The sequence below is a fragment of the Eretmochelys imbricata genome, chromosome 6 (genome assembly GCF_965152235.1).
Source record: "Eretmochelys imbricata isolate rEreImb1 chromosome 6, rEreImb1.hap1, whole genome shotgun sequence".
NCBI classification, from domain to species: domain Eukaryota; kingdom Metazoa; phylum Chordata; order Testudines; family Cheloniidae; genus Eretmochelys; species Eretmochelys imbricata.
Genome location: NC_135577.1, coordinates 5709633 through 5730786, shown reverse-complemented (window position 1 = coordinate 5730786; position 21154 = coordinate 5709633). Strand labels below are relative to the sequence as shown.

The 21154-nt window shown below is 46.0% G+C and overlaps 1 protein-coding gene across 1 annotated transcript; it reads right to left on the bottom strand.

The window, feature by feature from the left end:
* Window positions 1-10900: 10900 nt before the first annotated feature.
* On the bottom strand, window positions 10901-11839 carry LOC144266336 (olfactory receptor 5G9-like). The gene has a single exon (XM_077819787.1). The coding sequence runs from the start codon at window positions 11837-11839 to the stop codon at window positions 10901-10903; it is 939 nt and encodes a 312-aa protein (XP_077675913.1).
* Window positions 11840-21154: the final 9315 nt, after the last annotated feature.

Below are 21154 nucleotides of genomic sequence, written 5' to 3'. Positions count from 1 at the left end.
ATTCACTCAGGCTTATGCAATTTCTCTGGAATGTCCACTCTTAATTTGAATAATATTTCACACACACAAAACAGTAAGAATAAGTAATAAAGCGACACAGACAGCAAAACAAAGCCACAAACACTGAAAATACGAAGGGAAGGAAAACATCAAGTGGTTGGTGATGGGCATTTTAAATGTGTGTTTAGGACCCACACTGTGGAAGGGCAACAGAGCTCTGTAGAAACAGGTGAAGTTCTCCTGGTTTCACATTGTGTGTGTCACCAACTCAAAAACTTGGAGTAGACTGACTCATTATGTTTTTACATGTGCTGCAGGACATCAACACATGGCTTTGGAGTTTGCAGAGAGATCCCCACTTCAAAGAGCTTGCAAATAAGGTCTTTATACTACAAACACCTAGCAGCATCCTCACCAAACCTAGTGCTGCTTGATACTTATGAGTCAATGGGAGTACTCTGAAGAGCCAAAACTATCCTAGATAGCAAGGATCTGGCCTTAATGGTTTCCAATACCTCTCCCCAAAGAAATGCTGAAACTTAATGGAAATCACTTGTCCAAAGTGATTTCCATTATGTTTTAGCCTTTGTTTAGGGAGAACGGTCTCTCTCCTGCACCGCAGCAGCCACTGAGCTGGGGCTGGGAAGGAGGGTCATCTCTCCCCGGCACCCGCTGCCCTGGAGCTGGAGAGAGTTGTGTCTCTTTACAGCCGGTGCAGCCCTGCACATACCAATTTCCCCTCACTCCCCATCTCACTCCACTGCTCCCTCACCTACTCCCTATTCCTCCCAAGGCCACCACCCATCTTACACGTGCATCCTCTCCAGGGTCCAGGCACCTAATTAAGCGCATTGCCCTTCACTGCCTCATGCGTGGTCACCCAGGCACACACCTGAAAGGGAACTGTGGAAATGACCCTTCTGAATGGAATCACTATTATAAAAATGGCGTGATGGACAATGGTGGTGCAGATTTTGACAGATGAGAGGAAGAGCTTGATTTTTATGGTTTCACACGCAAAGAGTAACCTTCACCTTTCTAGGCAAATGCCTTTTATTTCACAGGAAAAGAGCAATTCAAGAATGACAAATAGTAAAGTCCCCATGAAAGAGGGGGCAATTTAATTTCTGTGCCTTTCCATGCTGGGATCTCTTCAATGCATGGCCAGGGATTTCATCTTGTGAAATGACCCACTTGTAACACTAACAGCTCCTATGCATGGCAAATATCCATTCTCTTCCTACAGGTCTCAGGACTTGGTTGCTTCTGAAATAGAGATGAGCCCTTCCTGCACAATCTCCTGCATGGAGATGTTGCTAGTGGCAGCCTCTTGTCCCTGCCCAGCAACCTGGTGAAGCTAAGGAAGAGAGAATGTGCATCCTCCCCTGCCTTATAGTGACATCACACGGGCATCATTGGACCTTCTACATTCCTCAGCTTGTGCCTCCTGAGGATGCTCAGGGCCTGTCTGCACTGTGCCTAGGTCTGCTGGATATGGATAGACTTGCTTAAAGAGGTAACCATAACATGGACGCTACCCATTAGACCACATCCCCTGCTGCTGTCAATGGATGCCTCTCCCTGGGAGTCATTGGGCCAGATTCGCAGATGGTGTAAATCACCATTGCTCCGTGTTTTTTTGGAGGTGGGAGGGATGGGAGTGAAGAGTTTCATGGCGATAGAATAAATTCACATTCCCACAGACTTTAAAGGGTGTTACTGTGCAATCTAGGGGTTGTTCCCATGGAATTTGTTCTGATTGTGCTGCTGATTACATAGGGCTATGGGTCTGGCTACACCTGTTTGGTATGCTTCACAGACAGGAGTCCTCTCGCATTCTATGTTTCATAAGTTCGAATAGCTGACTTTTTTGTCTTGTATTTGGGAGAGTGTAAGTTGTGGTGGGGGTGGAATTGTTTGTGTGGATTTTTGTTTTGTTTTGTTGGCTTTTTAAAGTATGCCTTATAATGTATCATTTGAAAACTCATAATTTGCTGATCAGTATTGTCCTGATAAAATACATGTGGCAACATTGTATGTGAAGTTATAAGATTACATTGTATGGTGTTTTCTGAAAACATCCACTCAATGTGCAGCGGTAGTCAAAAAAGTGAACAAACTGTTGGGAATCATTATGAAAGGGATAGATAATAAGACAGAAACTATAATATTGCCTGCATATAATATCTCGAATACTCCCACATCTTGAATACTGCATGCAGATATGGTCGCCCCATCTCCAAAGAGATGAATTGGAAAAGGTTCAGAAAAGGGCAACACAAATGATTAGGGCTATGGAACGGCTTCTTTATGAGGAGAGATGAATAAGACTGGGACTTTCCAGCTTGGAAAATAGATGACTAAAGGGGGGATATGATAAAGGTCTCCCAAATCATGACTGGTGGAGAGAAAGTAGATAAGGAAGTGTTATTTACTCCTTCTCATAACACAAAAACTAAGGGCCAGAAAATGAAATGAATAGGCAGTAGGTTTACAACAACCACAAAGAAGTATTTTTTCACACAGTGCACAGCCAACCTGAGAAATCCTTGCCAGAGAATATTGTGAAGACTAAGACTATAACAGGGTTCAAAAAAGAACTCGATACATTCATGGAGGATAGGTCCATCAATGGCTATTAGCCAGGCTGGGTAGGGATGGTGTCCCTAGCCTCTCTTTGCCAGAAGCTGGGAATGAGTGACAGAGGATGGATCACTTGATGATTACCTGTTCTTTCATTCCCTCTGGGGCTGATGGCATTGGCCACTGTCAGAAGACAGGACACTGGTCTAGATGGACCTTTGTTCCAACTCAGTATGGCCATTCTTATGTTCTTAAGTTCTTATTAATATATTTCATACTGAGGTTGGCAAACTGGTCTATCTTTAACAAAGAAATGTGTGCTCTTCTTAATTTTATATTTAAGCAGTAAACAGAGTTATCAAGCAGGAATTGAAACCAAAGAAGCTCAAAAAGATGAGGAAAAAGCAGCAAGGAAACATCCTTGCATGAGGACATTTTGTCTCCTGGTAACGAGGTGGAAATGTTTCTCAAAAGAGAGATAGGACTTTAAAAAGAAGTGGCAGACATTCCTATGCACCTCTCTCTCTCTCTCTGCCTGTTTATTCACTGCATGTGAAGGGATACAGGAAGCAGCCATTGGACTGGGGGAGGGGTCCTGACCTAAGAAGTTTGGTCAGTAAGACTGCTGAAAGCATGTGGGGACAATACCTTTGCTTTGAATTGCACATTGTTTGTTAAGTTAGGCACAAGTTGTATTTTAGCTTTATTTTTCTTGTAACCATGTCTGACTTCTATGCCTCATTATTTGTACTCACTGAAGTTTAGTCACTACACAGATAGGTTTTATTTTATTGTTTTATCTAATCCTGTGTGTTTAAACTGAAGTGTCTGGGAAACTTGCATTCCTTAATGCGTCCTTCACCTCCATGTTTTTCAGGCTGTAGATGAGGGGGTTCACCATGGGGATCTCCAGCGTTTAAAATGCTGAAACCATTTTGTCTGTGTCCATGGAATAGCTGGAGGTGGGGCGTAAATACATGAAGACGAGGGTGCCGTGAAACATGACCACTGAGGTCAAGTGGAAAGTGCAGGAGGAGAAGGCTTTGCGCCGGCACTTGGCGAAGTAGATCTGCAGGATGGTAGAGATGATATAGACATAGAAGAGGAGGACAGTCACAAGGCTGTTCACGACAACGCAGCACATAAAAGCAAACATCACAATCTCATTGATGCGGGTGTCATAGCAGGAGAGCACCAGCAGCGGGGGGATGACACAGAAGAAATGTTTGATGATGTTGGAGCTCCAAAGTGACAGCTGAAATGTACAACACGTGTGTATCATTGAATCCACCAACCCCACAGTGTACGCCGCAGCCACCAGCTGTTTACAAAGCTGCCTGGACATCACATGCGATTTGTAATGTACTTTCACAAAGAAATCCCTCGAATAGCTAAAAAGTCAGTACTGGAGACTACGAGAGGCATCCTCCGTGCAGTTGTGAGACACACATACACACCGAATGTAAAGGAGAAGACAGCATTGCTGTATAGAATGAGGGGCTGAGTCGTCATTCTCTTACATACAGGTTTTACGCCACTGTTACTCAATTGCCATGTGAGGACAAGATTGTCTAGTGGATTGGGCACTTGCTGCGCACTCTGGATTTTGAGGTTCAGTTCCCGGCTCAGCTGCAGACATCCGAGGTCATATAAGGATAGATATATCTCTCTGAGCCTCAGCTTGTCATCTGTAAAACGGGGATAATACAGCCAGGGATGTTGTCAGGATACAAACATTAAAGATTGTGAGGTGATGGGAGGTACTGTGGTGATGAGGCCAGACAAGGACCTGAAAACATTCATGAACCTTCACAGCACCCTTATAAGGCAGGCAAGAAAGATTACCCCCATTCTGAGGTGGGTCAAGTGAGGTAGAAAGAGTTTAGGGCTCTATCATAAATATAAAGGGAAGGGTAAACCCCTTTAAAATTCCCCCTGGCCAGAGGAAAAATCCTCTCATCTGTAAAGGGTTAAGAAGTTAAGGGTAACCTCTCTGGCACCTGACCAAAATGACCAATGAGGAGACAAGATACTTTCAAAAGCTGGGAGGAGGGAGAAAAACAAAGGGTCTGTGTCTGTCTGTGTGATGCTTTTGCCGGAGACAGAACAGGAATGGAGTCTTAGAACTTAGTAAGTAATCTCACTAGATATGTGTTAGATTTTGATTTGTTGAAATGGCTGAGAAAATAGCTGTGCTGAATAGAATGAATATACCTGTCTGTGTGTCTTTTTTGTAACTTAAGGTTTTGCCTAGAGGGATTCTCTATGTTTTGAATCTAATTACCCTGTAAGGTATTTACCATCCTGATTTTACAGAGATGATTCTATTTTACTTCTATTAAAAGTCTTCTTGTAAGGAAACTGAATGCTTTTACATTGTTTTAAGATCCAAGGGTTTGGGTCTGTGGTCACCTATGCAAATTGGTGAGGATTTTTACCAAACCTTCCCCAGGAAGTGGGGTGCAAGGGTTGGGAGGATTTTGGGAGGAAAGACATTTCCACACTACATTTTTTTCAGGTACCCAGATAAAGTTTGGTGGTGGCAGTGGAAGTCCAAGGGTAAAATAGCTTGTACCTTGGGGAAGTTTTAACCTAAGCTGGTAGAAGTAAGCTTAGGATGTTTTCATGCAGGTCCCGACATCTGTACCCTAGAGTTCAGAGTGGGGAAGGAACCTTGACAGGTCCACTCTTCCATAGCTGTCCAAGAGAGACTCATAATTAGCAGATGCCTTTGAAAATGCTGCCTCCGGTTATTCAGAATGCAAAGAGGCAAATATGTTTTATATGCGATGAGGGATTATTTTATTACACACAAATCCATTCATTCTGAAATAGATGTGATAGATATATCAATAGACAGATGTCAGCAGCAAATCAGCAAAGTGAAAATAACACTGATAATATTGTCCCTTTAGATAGATAGATAGATAGATAGATAGATAGACGATACTTCACTCCAGGGTTCACAGATAATTCCACTATCTGTCTGTCTACCTACTTTTACTGCAGGTGTCAGCAAACACCAGAGCACTTTATGAGTTCTTTAACATTGTGCATCTTGGGGTTAAAGGGCGAAGGGAATGGACCGTCCAAACACTCAGCATTGTTGATATTAGCCTCAGTAAGCAAAGGGCCTTGAAGTTGAAAGGCTCCGTAACCCATTCTACTCATAATCAGGGGCATGCACAGGCATTTAAATGTAACTATTTTGGGGGGACACTTTAAATACTGACCCCCCCACTCCCCCATTCCTCCAGGCCCTGCTGCCTCCCCCACCCCTTTAGCTCCTGTTGCCTCCCTTGGATCCCCACCCGTCCTCCCAGCATCCCGCTGCCTCCACCCCCCATTGTCCCAGGCTCCGGACACTTCCTGGTGGCTGCGGGCGAGAAAGGGGCAGGGCTCCCTGGGCCCCCCCAGCAGAACTCTGCCGCCAGCCCGGCTTCCCTGTTCTGGGTGCCATCTAGTGGGGCTCAGCGGGAGTGCGAGCTGGAGTGCCGTTCCCAGGGACATCTCCAGCCATGGTCAGCCTGACTTCCACCCTGGCAGAAAGGGGGGAAGAGCGGGGGGAGGGAATGTAGGGGTGGGGGCCAGTGTAGAAGCTGCAGGCAGTGGCAGAGATTCTGGGGGGGCTGTGCCCCTGCTTGTCCCACATTGTGCAAGCCCCTGTTCATCATCATCACTTGACACCGTGAACAAGACACAAAATTTAGCTAGAAGAGGGTGAAACTTTCCATGCATAGTTTTAGATATGTTTTTTTTTACCAGGAATCGGGTACCATGTCGGAGGAGGAGATGGTAAAGTGGTCAGGAGCGACTTTTGAAACTGGGAGGGGCACCAACAAGAAACTGTGGGGGCTTGTGTGGGCCACTGTGAAAAAAGGGGCACCTGACCCAGTTTGTCCCTCCCACACGTTGCCGCTGAAAGTCTTGGTATTGAAATGTTTCAATCAACCCAAAATGAATATTTCTTTGGCCGACGTTTTGAATTCAACAATATTTTTGGTGGTTTTTCAGTTTGGGTGAAGCGGAATTTTTTTTTTCAGCAAACTGAAAAATTAGTTCCGGGTCCAGAGCTATCCACGTCCCATTCACCATGCCCTGAGCTATAACGTTCCCTGAATCCCTGCTCTTCAGAGTCTAGAATATTTTACAGGAGACCTAAAAGCAAGAACTTACAGTAAACATGGTGATGGGGTGTAAATATGTTGTGTGGGGTATGACTTTTTTCCTGTTTATTTCACTTTTACAAAAAATGCCATCCCGCCTCCCCACCCGCAGATGCCATTTTGCTATTCAGTTCATTGTCCCAGATGTTTCGGAGGGGTAGCCGGGTTAGTCTGTATCAGTAAAAACAATGAGGAGTCCTTGTGGCACCTTCGAGACTAACACATTTATTTGGGCATAAGCTTTTGTGGGCTATAACCCACTACATCAGATGCATGCAGTGGAAAATACAGTAGGAAGGTATAAATATGCAGCACATGAAAAGATGGGAGTTGCCTTACCGAGTGCGGTGGTCAGTGCCTATGAGGCCAATTCAATTAGAGTGGATGTGGCCCATTCCCAACAGTTATTTACAAGTTGACAAGAAGGGGTGAATATCAACAGAGGGAAAATTACTTTTTGTGGTGCTAACGAGGCCAATTCAATCAAGGTGGATGTGGCCCAGCCCCAGCAGTTGACAAGAAGCTGTGAGTATCAACAGAGGGAAAATTATGTTTTGTAGTGACCCAGCCACTCCCAGTCTTTATTCAGGCCTAATTTGATGGTGTCAAGTTTACAAAATAATTCCAGTTCTACAGTTTCTCGCTGAAGTCTGTTTTTTGATGATTTTTTCTTGAAGAATGGCCACTTTTATGTCTGTTATTGAGTGTCCAGGGAGATTGAAGTGCTCTTCTACTGGTTTTTGAATGTTACAATTCTTGATGTCTGAATTGTGTCCATTTATTCTTTTGCAAAGAGACTGTCCAGTTTGGCCAATGTACATGGCAGAGAGGCATTGCTGGCAGTGTCTACAAACAGTACACTTTATAATGAAACTTTACATTTGTTCTTCCGTGTGTTGTTGTTCTCTTAACCTAAAAGAAAGGCCATTCTGACTGAAAGCCTCTTTCCATGCTTGGTGCATGAACAACAAGCCAGGTGACAATCTCTACAACTGATTTGGACCGCACAGAACACATGAAGGACAGTAGAGAACCAGCACAGTGTGTGAACTTCCCTTTGGTTCAGCCACAGAAATCCTGCACTCCACACTTGCCACTGTCTAATGAAACCAACTCCATGTCAAAGGAGAGGGAGATGGATTAGGTGCCCTATTGCTCTCCCAACACAGACAATTGCGTACTTGCAAAGCACATCACATATATTTGTATATTTATACATGTAACCCTAACAACCCCTCAGTGCTCACTGGCAAAGAGTCCAATGTCATGATAAGCAACTCCTGTCAGCTCTGACAAATTCACTACAACTAACGCGTTGATGTGATGGTATTTCTCTATAAAGAACATCGGGTAAGGAATCAAATGAAAACTGATATCATACCGGTCTTCATACGCATTGTGTGATGTAACAATTAGAAAGCTATGTATATGTACTAACAATATGCTCAAATGACGAAACCAGGCAGGGCTGGTAAACAAGTTTCTCCAAGACAAAAAATGTCACTTTGCCTTGTGACCCTGACAGACCACATGCCAGCTCATGCCAAAGCTGAACGAAGACAACTACAAAGTTGGAACCAGTCTGGCTCCCCTGTGTCTTTCTATTGTTAAAATAGGCATGAGAATTATAGGACTGTGTTTAGAGTTTAGAGATTATGAAATGCTTGTAAGTTTCTGCCGGCATTCATCTCACTTATAGTGCCTCTATCCCATATCTGTTATTAGGTTATATTTAAGTGCTTGTAACAGGAAATCACCAGACAGGAGAAAAGCATGAACCAGTGTGAGATACCAGTTTCTAACATGCATCAGAGGGGTAGCCGTGTTAGTCTGTATTCACAAAAACGACAAAGAGTCCGGTGACACCTTAAAGACTAACAGATTTATTAGGTTTCAGAGTACCAGCCGTGTTAGTCTGTATCTGCAAAAAGAAAAGGAGGACTTGTCGCACATTAGAGACTAATCAATTATTAGTCTCAAAGGTGCCACAAGTCCTCCTTTTCTTTTTGCAGATTTATTAGGGTAAGCTTATCCCTTAATAAATCTGTTAGTTTTTAAGGTGCCACCGGACTCCAAGTTTCTAACAGGAGATGCTATTTTATGTCCAACAAAAGAGACCCATCAACATGCACAAACCACCGTGGAACATCAGAGCACAACAGACTTCATTGACGGCTCCCTCCCGCCCCTGGAAGAGGAGATGTGCAAGTGATTTGCTCCCAACAGCTCCACTTGCAACTAGAAGCAGAATAATAATTAAAAATAAGTCAGTGAAAAACCCCTAAAAAGGAAGAACTGTCTTTTCTTCTGCTTGGACTCTGAGGGGCAAAGATTACGAAGCATAAGATCCCCAGTGCTTGGCCTGGTTTAGCCCTGAAAGATACATGCAGCTTGCTTATTACAGATGCTTCTTGTACCTTTTGAAACCTGATTAACTCATCTGGGTGTGTGTTTACCAGATGTAATCTTGTAAAGAACTCTCATTTCTTTTTTCCTAGTTCATAAATCTTTAGATAGTTTCTTATAGGATTAACTACAAGTGTCTTCAGTGTGAGATCGAAGGTGCAATTGACCTGGGCTAAGCCACTGGACTTTTAGAACTAAAAGAAATATTAAGATTGCTGAGCTCTTCGGTGTAAGAAACCATCTATCACAAAGGTAACCTTGCATGGGTGGCAAGATAGATAAAGTACCCGAGCAGACTGTCTGTGATTCCATGTTAAGGCTGTTGTAATGGCCATGGAGTTTACACTTGCAAATTGGTCGGTGAAATCTAAGCCTAGAACTCACAACCAATTTGGGGTTTGTGCCCTGGTTGTTAACAGGCTGCTCTTGGGTTGGTATTTACACTTTTCAGCCATTGCCAGCCATCTTGACATATCGGTCTGCCTAGGTCTCCAATGTAAATGGAACAGGGTAGGCCAGAGACAATGGGAATTATATTTGCATTTGAAGTCAACTGGAAAAGCCCATTAACAACAGGGTGAGAAAACCAGCTAGACAGCAAGGCATCCACACACCCGCAGGGCAGAGGAACTCTGGAGGTACAAGAATACATTTCAAAGGTATACGGGACTATAAGAAGAAGGGGAAAAGACATTTTGTGCTTTGTCACTGAGGGGGACAAAGAGGTCCATGAACAGCGGATCCCCAGCCATGTAGGTTGGTACCACTGAGGAGGTGCCTTTAAGTGAGAAACAGTCTCAGGGCAGGTCTACGCTCCGGGGTAAAGTCAAACTTAGCTATGCAAATTGAGTTATGTTAGAAGCGTAACTCAAGTTGAAAGTAGTTTAGATCTACTTACCACGGGGTCCACACCAGGCTGGGTCGAAGGGAGAAACTCCCCCGTAAACTCCCCTTACTCTTCTCGTTCTGATGGAGTACCAGGAGTCTATGGGAGTGCGTTTGGCGTGGGTCGATCGCTGCTGCGTCGACCCACCTAGTAGTGGAGATAAGCCCTCAGATAAGGATTGCAGCCTGTTGAGTTTTAGTCAGGAGAAAATGCATTGTACTTTTTCTTTCATTTGGAACCATTTTCTGTTTCTATTATCTTTGCTTAAACCTCTGCTCATTTTTAGTAAAGGTATTCTTGGTTTTACTCTCAGTTCATCTCAGTGTAATATATTAAGCGCGAATCCTCAGCTGATCTAACACGCTGGGGTGTACACTATCTCTCTGAAGACAGTGGACTCAGTCATTTTGGTGACAGCGCAGGGATAGGGGCTGGATACTGCCGGGGAACATGTTTCAAAGAGCTTTCAGGATTGGAGTGCAACTGAGGAGACCTGCAAGGCAAAGTAAAGGCTGTTCTGAGCTCTGGAGGAGAATGGTTGGAGGGTGGGGATGGAGGAAGTTTAACAAACTGTAGAGTCCGAGAGCTGACAAAAATAATTTAGCCCTGCAAGTCGCTTGCTCACTGATACATGGGAGAGACAGGGTGACTCACAATCCTGAATTCCCCCAGAAAGCGTCACAACCTTCTTGAACCTTTCTGGGGCTGCCAGACATTGTTGGAACACAATAAAAGAAAAAAAAATCCAAATAAAGCTCAGTGATAACATGCATGGTGAGGAATGAGATTGCAGTGGAGTGGGAACTGAGTTCTCCTGCTTCCACCTCCCAATCAGTAACACAGTATGGAGTAAACAGGCTCAAGAGCAAGTGAGCAATTTGTGCATCACTTTCCAGTGGGCATCTTTCACCTCCTTGTTCCTCAGTCTGTAGATCAAGGGGTTCAGCATGGGGATCACCGCCATGTAGAACACAGAGGCTATTTTGTCAGTGTCCAGGGAGTAACTGGTGGAGGGTCGGAAATACATGAAGAGGAGGGAGCCATGGAACATGGCCACGGCCGTCAGGTGGGAGGTGCAGGTGGAGAAGGCTTTGCGCCTGCCCTCGGCGGAGCGGATCCGCAGGATGGTGATGATGATATATGCGTAGGAGAGGAGAATGATCGCAATGCTCCTCACGACCACGCAGCCAGTCGAGGCAAACATCACGAACTCATTGACGCGTGTGTCGGAACAGGAGAGTGATAATACCGGCGGAACATCACAGAGGAAATGATTGATGGCATTGGAGTTGCAGAATGATAAACGAAAAGTAAAAACAGTGTGTACCATTGAGTCCAGCAAGCCCACGGCATACACCCCAGCCACCAGCTGATGACAGAGCCATCGGGACATGGTGACTGTATAGAGCAGCGGGTTACAGATGGCCACATAACGGTCGTATGCCATCACAGCCAGCAGGAGGCAATCTACATGACCAAAAGTACTAAAGAGATACATTTGCACAGCACAGGCATTGTATGAAATCCTTTTACTTTCGGCTAAGAAGTTCAGCAGCATCCTAGGGGAGATTATGGAGGAATAGCAGAGATCAGAGAAAGACAAATGACCGAGGAAAAAGTACATGGGGGTGTGGAGACGGGAGTCAATCTTGATTAACACGATCATCCCCAGATTCCCCACCAAGGTGACAATGTAGATTACTAGGAAGAACACAAAGAGAGGGACCTGAAGCTCCGGATGATCTGTCAGTCCTGAGAGAACAAACTCGGTCACCATTGAGTGATTGCCCTTTTCCATCTCCTCCCAACCAAGAGCAGGGAGCTGCAGCAACGTGGGCAGGCAAGAGGCTCAGGAATTCTATCTGCTCCCTAGAAGGAGAGGAAGGGAAGAAATTATGGAGGTTAGTTTCTTAGGGGACTCCCCTGCTGAATCAAGAAAAGGCCTTAGTCCACAGAGCCAGAGGTTCAGAGCCGATCATTCCAGTTATCTGAAAAAATGGACACACAGCAGAAATGTAAGAACCAGTGGGTTAACTATGCCCCACACATGGGCATGGCTGTTCCTACACACAGCAGCAAACAGTGACTTCTGACTATTGCACTGAAATAGTCGGGCTGAAAACAAGGGGTGAGAGTTTGTGCCAAGCGGCGCTATTCCCAACTCATACAAGGTAGGCTCTGCCATTTCAGTTCTGGGTTACTTAGTGTGATCATTAAGCCTGTTCAGAAAATGAAAATGGGCTTTGCATTACTTGGTATGAAATCCCAGAGTCATAACATAATGCACACACCACACCACCCTTGCCCCCGGTACCTGTAAACTGCTGCTTTCTCCAAAAGATGAGGGTTTTTTCCTTTAGCACGAGGCATGGAACGTGATGCTTTGGCTTCCAAAGATCTTGCTTCAATCCCGGGTGATGACCATAGTGTCTGAATTGGTATGTAAGCATGATTCAGTCCAACTGCATGGACCTGCAGAAGACAGAGAGATATATCTTTGCTTCCCCCCTCAAGAGAAGCTGCTACGCGGGAGAATTCAGGAGGTTTTACACTGTTCTTGGTGACCTAGGGGACCTGATCCCTGAAGCAATCGGGTTCACCAAGGCGCACAACACACAATTAAAACACACTGGGTCGGCCAAAGCTATCCCAATGTAACTCGTACACTGGGGGTTTAATCTTTTGCACTCTTTGCTCCTTTTGTTATTAAACGGTCCCATGTCTGCACAGTTACCCAGGGCAGAGCTAGGGGTACATTTCATTCTGCTGCTTTCACTGTGCGCTGGGGGACGAGTGGCGTGGGTGTGATGACTATCATGGGCGTGGGGAGGAAAGGAGATTGAGGGAGAAAATGGGATGTCAATGAAGTTACCCCAGTGGAAGATCTCCGGGTCTCCAAATCCCTTCTTGTCCTACAAAATGACGTTGTCATCCTTCTTCCAACCCCATGATTCTAATTACAGCAAACACACCTGGGAATCGGTCTGCTATCCCACACTGACCCCCACGCACCCTGATGAATAATAATATTAACCAGCAACAGCTCCTTTATTCCTATTTTTTATTCTCCCTTCTCTCCCCTCCCTTTCACATCTCCCCGTCTCTTTCCCCTAAGTCTTTCCATGGTGACTTTCTCCTCGCGTGATTTCCATTCTCCCTGCCCCCTCTCTCAGGGCTAGATTGTCACAGTCCTTCCTCAGCAAGGGAGAATAAGGCCTCTCCCCTTGCCCCTTGCTCAATGATGCTCAAATCATGGATTCTGGCCATGATGGAAATGGCAGGGGCTGCTCACCCAATAGACCCCTCTGGAAGCAAGCAAGTGGGGGAGATGACAAGGAGTGGGAGGAACCTCCCCCACTAAGCATGACAGAAACTGTGATTGTTTCTGGTCTCCTTGGGTGGTGCAGCTACCCACTGATCCATACTCAGGACAAATTGTAAGGTTAAAATCTAGACTTGCATCTCCTTCCAATCATCCCCTTTCCCATCTTCCTACTCCTCTCTCTTTCTCTAACTTGTCCATCTTCAGTGTTCTCCTCTCAGCTCCTTCACCCTGCCCCCCTCTCCTCCTCTGCCTCTGGTTCTCAGCCACTTCTACCTCCTCCTGTAGCTCTCGCTCATCAGTGTCAGTGCCCTTTGGGATAGGGAATCTCTCTTGTCCAATAACATAAGTGTCTTCGAATCATAGAAGATTAGGGTTGGAAGAGACCTCAGGAGGTCATCCAGTCCAATCCCCTGCTCAAAGCAGGACCAACCCCCAACTAAATCATCCCATCCCAGCCAGGGCTTTGTCAAGCTGGGCCTTAAAAACCTCTAAGGATGGAGATTCCACCACCTCCCTAGGGAACCCATTTCAGGGCTTCCCCACCCACCTAATCAAAAAGTCTTTCCTAACATCTAGCCTAGACCTCCCCCACTGCAACTTGAGACCATTGCTTCTTGTTCTGTTATTTGCCACCACTGAGAACAGCCAAACTCCATCCGCTTTGGAAACCCATTCAGGTAATTGAAGGCTGCTATCAAATCCCCCCTCATTCTTCTCTTCTGCAGACTAAATAACCCCAGTTCCCTCAGCCTCTCCTCGTAAGTCAAGAGCTTTAGTCTTGTGACATGACCCAGTTACAACACCATCAGCTCAAGAGCACGGCAAAGTTGAATTCTCTTCCTATAGAGCCCACAACTTGGTTATTTCTGTAATACAGATGGGCCTTTACTGAACAATCACTCCCATGGAGAATGTCCTTGCAGCAGCCCCCTGTCCCTGGTCAAGCTAAGGAAGACAGAATGTGCATTCTTGATTTAGTTGAAGTTGGTCCCGCTTTGAGTAGGGGATAGGACTAGATGACCTCCTGAGGTTTCGTCCAACCTTAACATTCTATGATTCTAGGATGATCCCCTGCCTTCTAGTGATGTCACACAGGAGGGCAAGGCTCTTTCAGAACCTAGATTCATAGATTTTCAGGCCAGATGGATCCTTTGTGATCGTCTAGTCTGACTACCTGTACAACGTAGGCCAGAGAACTGCCCCCAAATCATTCCGAGAGCTGATTTTTTTTAGAAAAACCACCAAGCTTGATTTAAAAATCGTCCTTAATGGAGAATCCACCACGACCCTTGGTAAATTGTTCCAGTGGTTACTTACCTTCACTCTTAAAATGGGTGCCTTATTTTCAGTCTGAATGTGCTAATGGTGCAGCATGTCTTCAGAGAAGTCCTGTTATGGTGAATGAATGTCTCATGGTGGAAAGAGAAATAAGTCCCTCAACCACTTATGAATGTGAGGTGTGGGGTGAGGGTGGAATTGGGGAAAGCTCTATCTCTTGTACTCTCAGAAGGACAGACACCCTCCTTTCCACTGTGGGATGTTACCTTGCACTTCATATGATTTTCCAGGATGATCCAAATCCTTCCCCCCTTTCTGGCCCCCATGCACCAGGCTGGTAGCACGAAGGGGGCAAAAAGCCAACCCAGTCACCAAGTTGAGAAGTCCCCTGCCATGGGTGAGTTGCTGGGTAACATAGAGTAGGGGTAGCCATATCTGCACCATTAGCTCTAGCCGGTTGCCAGTTTAGGGGTGGGGCCAGAGAAAAGGGGGTGTGGACAGAGTGGCCTTGTGCTCTGTTGAGCTTTGCCCAGCACACTACAGCCTCATCCCAAAACAATAGTATTTAAATACACAAACCAACCAGCCCTCATGGGATGATATTCATTATTCTGGCAAAGAGCAAGAATTCTATTCCATTTTACATCTTTCCCTCTAGGTGGCGATAGCACCACTAGGGATCCCCAGCTGTTGAGGGGCTGTCGATCCACTGTGACTCAGTGCAGCTCCGAGGCTGCCCTAAGTTGTAACGGGAGGGCTGAACTGAGCCATAGGCCGGCCCCAGGATTGGAGGCCACCAAGGTGCCCGGCTAAAGCCCTCTTAATTTAGCAGATGTAAGAAAAAAAATAGCATTAAACAATGGCCCTGCCCGATACCAGTCAGCTCTGTGTTCTTGGGGAACTGGGGCGCAGTATCCAGCCTGTCTGACTCATGAGGGACACTCCATCCCACCAGCCTCTGCTTCAACCACTTATCTGCACTAGGAAATTTACGACCTGCCAGATGCAATGCACGCTCTAATGAGACTGGGCACATCTACACTGCTGCTGCAAATCAAGTCTGAGATGCTCAAGGGTTTCCACTGCATTTTGTGTAAATAAACACTCTGGTAATGATTTTCAAAATTAGATCGTTTGGATGTCTGCCTTTTGGGGTATGGAACATGAGATGCCCTCACTGTGCCTGGGAGAGTGGTCAAGCATGTTCTGAAAATCAGCCCTTTTATCACAGAATCATAGAATCATAGACTATCAGGGTTGGAAGGGACCTCAGGAGATCATCTAGTCCAACCCCCTGCTCAAAGCAGGACCGATCCCCAATTAAATCATCCCAGCCAGGGCTTTCTCAAGCCTGACCTTAAAAACTTCTAAGGAAGGAGATTCCACCACCTCCCTAGGTAACGCATTCCAGTGTTTCACCACCCTCCGAGTGAAAAAGTTTTTCCTAATATCCAACCTAAATCTCCCCCACTGCAACTTGAGACCATTACTCCTTGTTCTGTCATCTGCTACCACTGAGAACAGTCTAGAACCATCCTCTTTGGAACCCCCTTTCAGGGAGTTGAAAGCAGCTATCAAATCCCCCCTCATTCTTCTCTTCTGCAGACTAAACATCCCCAGTTCCCTCAGCCTCTCCTCATAAGTCATGTGTTCCAGTCCCCTAATCATTTTTGTTACCTTCCGCTGGACTCTTTCCAGTTTTTCCACATCCTTCTTGTTGTGTGGGGCCCAAAACTGGACACAGTACTGCAGATGAGGCCTCACCAATGTTGAATAGAGGGGAACGATCACATCCCTCGATCTGCTGGCAATGCCCCTACTTATACATCCAACAATGCCATTGGCCTTCTTAGGAACAAGGGCACACTGCTGACTCATATCCAGCTTCTCGTCCACTGTAACCTCTAGGTCCTTTTCTGCAGAACTGCTGCCTAGCCATTCGGTCCCTAGTCTGTAGTGGTGGACTCTGCATTTTCCTTGTTGAACCTCATCAGATTTCTTTTGGCCCAGTCCTCTAATTTGTCTAGGTCCCTCTGTATCCTATCCCTACCCTCCAGCGTATCTCCCTCTCCTCCCAGTTTAGTGTCATCTGCAAACTTGCTGAGGGTGCAATCCACACCATTCTCCAGATCATTTATGAAGGTATTGAACAAAACTGGCCCCAGGACCGACCCTTGGGGCACTCCACTTGATATCGGCAGCCAACTAGACATGGAACCATTAATCACTACCCGTTGAGCCCGACAATCTAGCAAGCTTTCTATCCCCTTATAGTCCATTCATCCAGCCCATACTTCTTGAACTTGCTGACAAGAATACTGTGGGAGACCGTGTCAAAAGTTTTGCTAAAGTCTAGGAACAACATGTCCACTGCTTTCCCTTCATCCACAGAGCCAGTTACCTCGTCATAGAAGGCAATTAGATGAGTCAGGCATGACTTGCCCTTGGTGAATCCATGCTGACTGTTCCTGATCACTTTCCTCTCCTCTAAATGCTTCAGAATTGATTCCTTGAGGACCTCCTCCATGATTTTCCAGGGACCGAGTTGAGGCTGACTGGCTTGTAGTTCTCAGGATCCTCCTCAAGCTGTCTCAAGCTGAGCACCCCAACAATTTAAGGCACTCGGCACTCTTTACAGTCTTGGTCTCCACGCCGGTCAGTGTATGGCGTGATTTCAGATCGGCTGCAATCCCCCCTATGAATAACATGGCTACAGCAATACTGCAAAGTATTAGCAGGGTAGAAGGTGCTATCGCCACCTAGTGGGAAAAATGTAAAACTGAACATAATTCTTGCTGTATTATCCTGTTCGGGTGGGGTTTGTTTGCTTGCCTGCAGAAGTACTGTTGTTGTGGTCTGAGCCTTCATGCAAACACATACTTCTGTGCTGCACATCCAGCAAAGGAAATTGCCTTGTTCTCTCTTAAGAAGCTGAGCAACATCTTGGGAATGATGGCGGAAGAGTAGAAGAGGTCACAGAAGGACAAGTGACTGAGGAAGAAGCACATGGAGGTGTGAAGCTGGGGCTCGATCTTGCTTTTCACCCCACTTTTTACCCCACTTTCATGGGAAAAAAACTGCCACTTCTTCAGATGCATAAGAAGTGGGATTTTTTACCCACGAAAGCTTATGCCCAAATAAAATCTGCAAGTCTTTAAGGTGCCACCAGACTCCCCCTTAGTTAAAATGAAATGACAAGTCCGAAAAACAGATATTGTGTCTGCTTTAGAGGCAACATTATAGGGATGTCACACCTAACTTAAGACCCTTTGAAGATTTTTTCTTGTACAATTTTCCCTGGATTTCTTTAATGTGGCAATAGTAGGAGGGTGTTGGCTAGACATGGAGGACGGAGATGTTCCCTGACTTCTTCTATGATGTCTGAAGATATGGATGGATCAGGGTTGTTAGTGACATGGGAAATTGAAAGAACAGAGTGAGGGGCAGAAGAGGGGCTAATTGTCTGTATTGGGGAGCCCGTCTCTGCCCTTCGTTTCTCCATCACAAGCCAAATTTCTGGAGCACAGGAGCCTGTCTACCTCTGCATCTACTTTGTGTTTCTTGCTCATTGACTGGGAGGTCTCTGGCCCGACCCCTTATTCCTGCTCCTATTTCCCTGAGCCCAGAAAGAGATGGCTGAAGCATTGCCTGGTGACATGGCCACTGCTGCTTGCATTCCAGGATGCCGCTTGTATTCCACCCCATGTTCAGTGTGGGACCCCCATTGGTGTTGCGACTTCCTGCTTTGCGCTCCAGTCCCTTGACACCATTCAGAGTGAAAGTGTAGCCCACGGGGCAATGTGCATATCTGACCTTCCTAGGTGCCAAAGTGTCTCTTTAGTTCAAGCTGTACCAGCTTCTGCCTTTACTTATGGAGATCCCTGATTAAACTCGTCATGTGTCAGTCCAGACGGAAGTGGTCACAAAAGCAGGATTGGAACCAGGTGGTCAAGGATATAGACTGTATTTTTTCCTTCATATACCTTTACAATCTCTGTATGTGGGGAGCAGGAAATAAGGCTAGGTACCCTCTCTTCTACTTACACAGTATTCCACATATTTCTCCATTATGAGAGATGAGTGACGTTAACCACTCCTACGGCAACAAGATGGAGGGTCCCAAAAGCTCAGTTGTGACCATACTGCAAGAATTAGCACACAAGAGAAGCCAGGCAACATGATCAAACAGTGACAGTGATCCTTGAGAAATTTCCCCTTTTTTAACAAGTGAATCATTCATGAATGCAACCCTGATTTTTTTTTACTATATTTGGTAATTCTGAAGAATACATTCAAATGTTCAGATGGATAATTTTCACTTCTGGTTTCAGAGGGGCAGCTGTGTTAGTCTGTAGCAGCAAAAACAGCAAGGAGTCCTCGTGGCACCTTAGAGACTAACAAATTTATTTGGGCATAATCACAAACTATTCACTTGGACTCTTCCATTGTTGTATTGAGTGTAAGAGGTTGATGGCCTGACAATCCCTTCCCAGGGGCAGGCTTAGGTAAAGTCCCGCTGTCCCAATCATGACTGCAACCAATGCCCCTTATACCCCATTTCCAGACAAAAACCAGGCGAACTAAGGGAGGAACCTATCCACATAACAGCTCAGAGACCTAGCTCACCAGCTGCTGCTGTACTTGGACTTCACAGATCGGGGAAGTCATTTCCTCAGATCCAGGCTGTCCAATCAGCTAAGGACCTGACTGAGCCATCCTACTCAATTATCATTTGTAGCCCCCAAAATGTATCCCCCACAGCCTGGGGTTGCCAATTCCTGACCATGCTTTGCACCAAGGCTCACAAACTGACCTGCCCATAATGACCACCCTAGAAAGCCCAACCTTGGTGTTCCCCTCTCTGAAAAGCAGTAGATCATAGGCGTTGCTCTCCTATTCATCCATTGCTGACGCCGTCCACCCCATTCCTGTCCCTGGCCCAGCTGTCTGGTTAGCCCTCCCTCCTAGCACAGCGTCCCCTGGGATTGAAAGGTGCTGCAATTGCACAGCCTGTTTCCGTGGGGGCAGAAGAAATAACAGGAACTCCGGCGACACCAGGCTGGCAGCAGAAGCAGTAATCTGCCGAGCTTCCAAAACTCCCATTGGTCAGCCCTGCATTAACTCCTCTAGTGTATTCCCATAGGACCTGCCCAGAACTGTTACAATCTGTTTGCTCTTCAGGCGCATGTGTGTAATGAGTTAGTGAGGTCTCAGTACAGTTCCTGACTGGGCAGGCGTTAGCCGACTGCCAAGGATGTTTGGTGAGGTGCCAGCTATGCCCGTTTATACCATCCGTGACTTTAACCGCTAGGACGCACTGTCCCTTCACGGCGGGCAGCCCGGGCTAGGCTGACGGATGCCCCAAGGTCCTAACCACCCGTGACTTTAACTGCTAGAGCTCAGAGCTCCTTCGCAGCGGGCAGTCAATACTGACTGACAGGTGCCCCAATGGCAGCACTAAGAGCCTCTCCACACCCGTGATTTTAACTGCTAGAGCTCAGAGCTCCTTCGCAGCGGGCAGCCAGGATTGACTGACAGGTGCCCCAAGAGTTTGCCCCGTGGAGGCGGCACAACTCAACGCTAGGCTCTTAGTACTCTCACCTAATGGCCAGGCTTTAGAGCCAAAACGGCTGAGGTTCTTTAATTGTGTTGGCTGCTTTACAGTAAACCAGAGAAAACAAGTCAGGCTTATGCATAAATGGTTACCAAAATTTATTAAGCTAGATTCTAATCATATGGTTACAAAATTGCTAGTGCCTACTTATTTAAACGTAGAGATATTACACACACAAACAAGTTACAAAACTGAAGCCACAATCCCAAAGAAAGAAAACAAAGTATAGAGCTCTATTTCAAAATATGTGTACACTAAAGATAGGAGATCAGGTGTGGGTGCTTCTTACCCTCCTTGCATCTCTCGATTCCAGCGGTGCCAAGCCAGGATCGGTCACTCAATTCCGCGGAAAGACGAATAAGGGACAAGGCTTAGGGACCCTCTTAGCTGCAGAAGCCTTGGGAGGCTGTCACTTATCTGACCAGCAGATAGATAGTGAAAAGCACTCAAAAATCATGGTGCTGTAGGTCCCCTACTTATACCTCTGTACTCCTTTATTCTCTTTCTCCTTTCTTATGCCAAATTGAGGCTGGTCTGTCTGGGTGTCGCCAGCTTTCGCAAGAGTAGTTTACACTTGCAAGGGAGAGAAACAATAAGTGTCGACTACTGGACATTTCTTTTATCAGGGTAAATATTTTCCCAACTAGGATGTTGGGGTGTGTGCATCACGCTATTTAGTAGGGGCTAAGAGCCATGTCTGTCACAGGGCCTCTGCCTGCTGTGAGCTTAATCATTGTATCTGCTCCCAGAGGCACATTGTAGCAGCACACCTGTGCTTTCACAGCTTCAAAGGCTGTGCTGGAATATATGTTAAGTGCCCTGTTCCGGCTTCCTCCTGTGTTTCCAGCAATGCTGGTCTGAGGTGGGGGGGGCTGTCTGTCTGGCTACAGCAGGTC

Bases quoted from the DNA above. Each gene is read 5' to 3' on its own strand.
- LOC144266336 (XM_077819787.1), bottom strand. From the start codon at position 11,839: ATGGAAAAGGGCAATCACTCAATGGTGACCGAGTTTGTTCTCTCAGGA.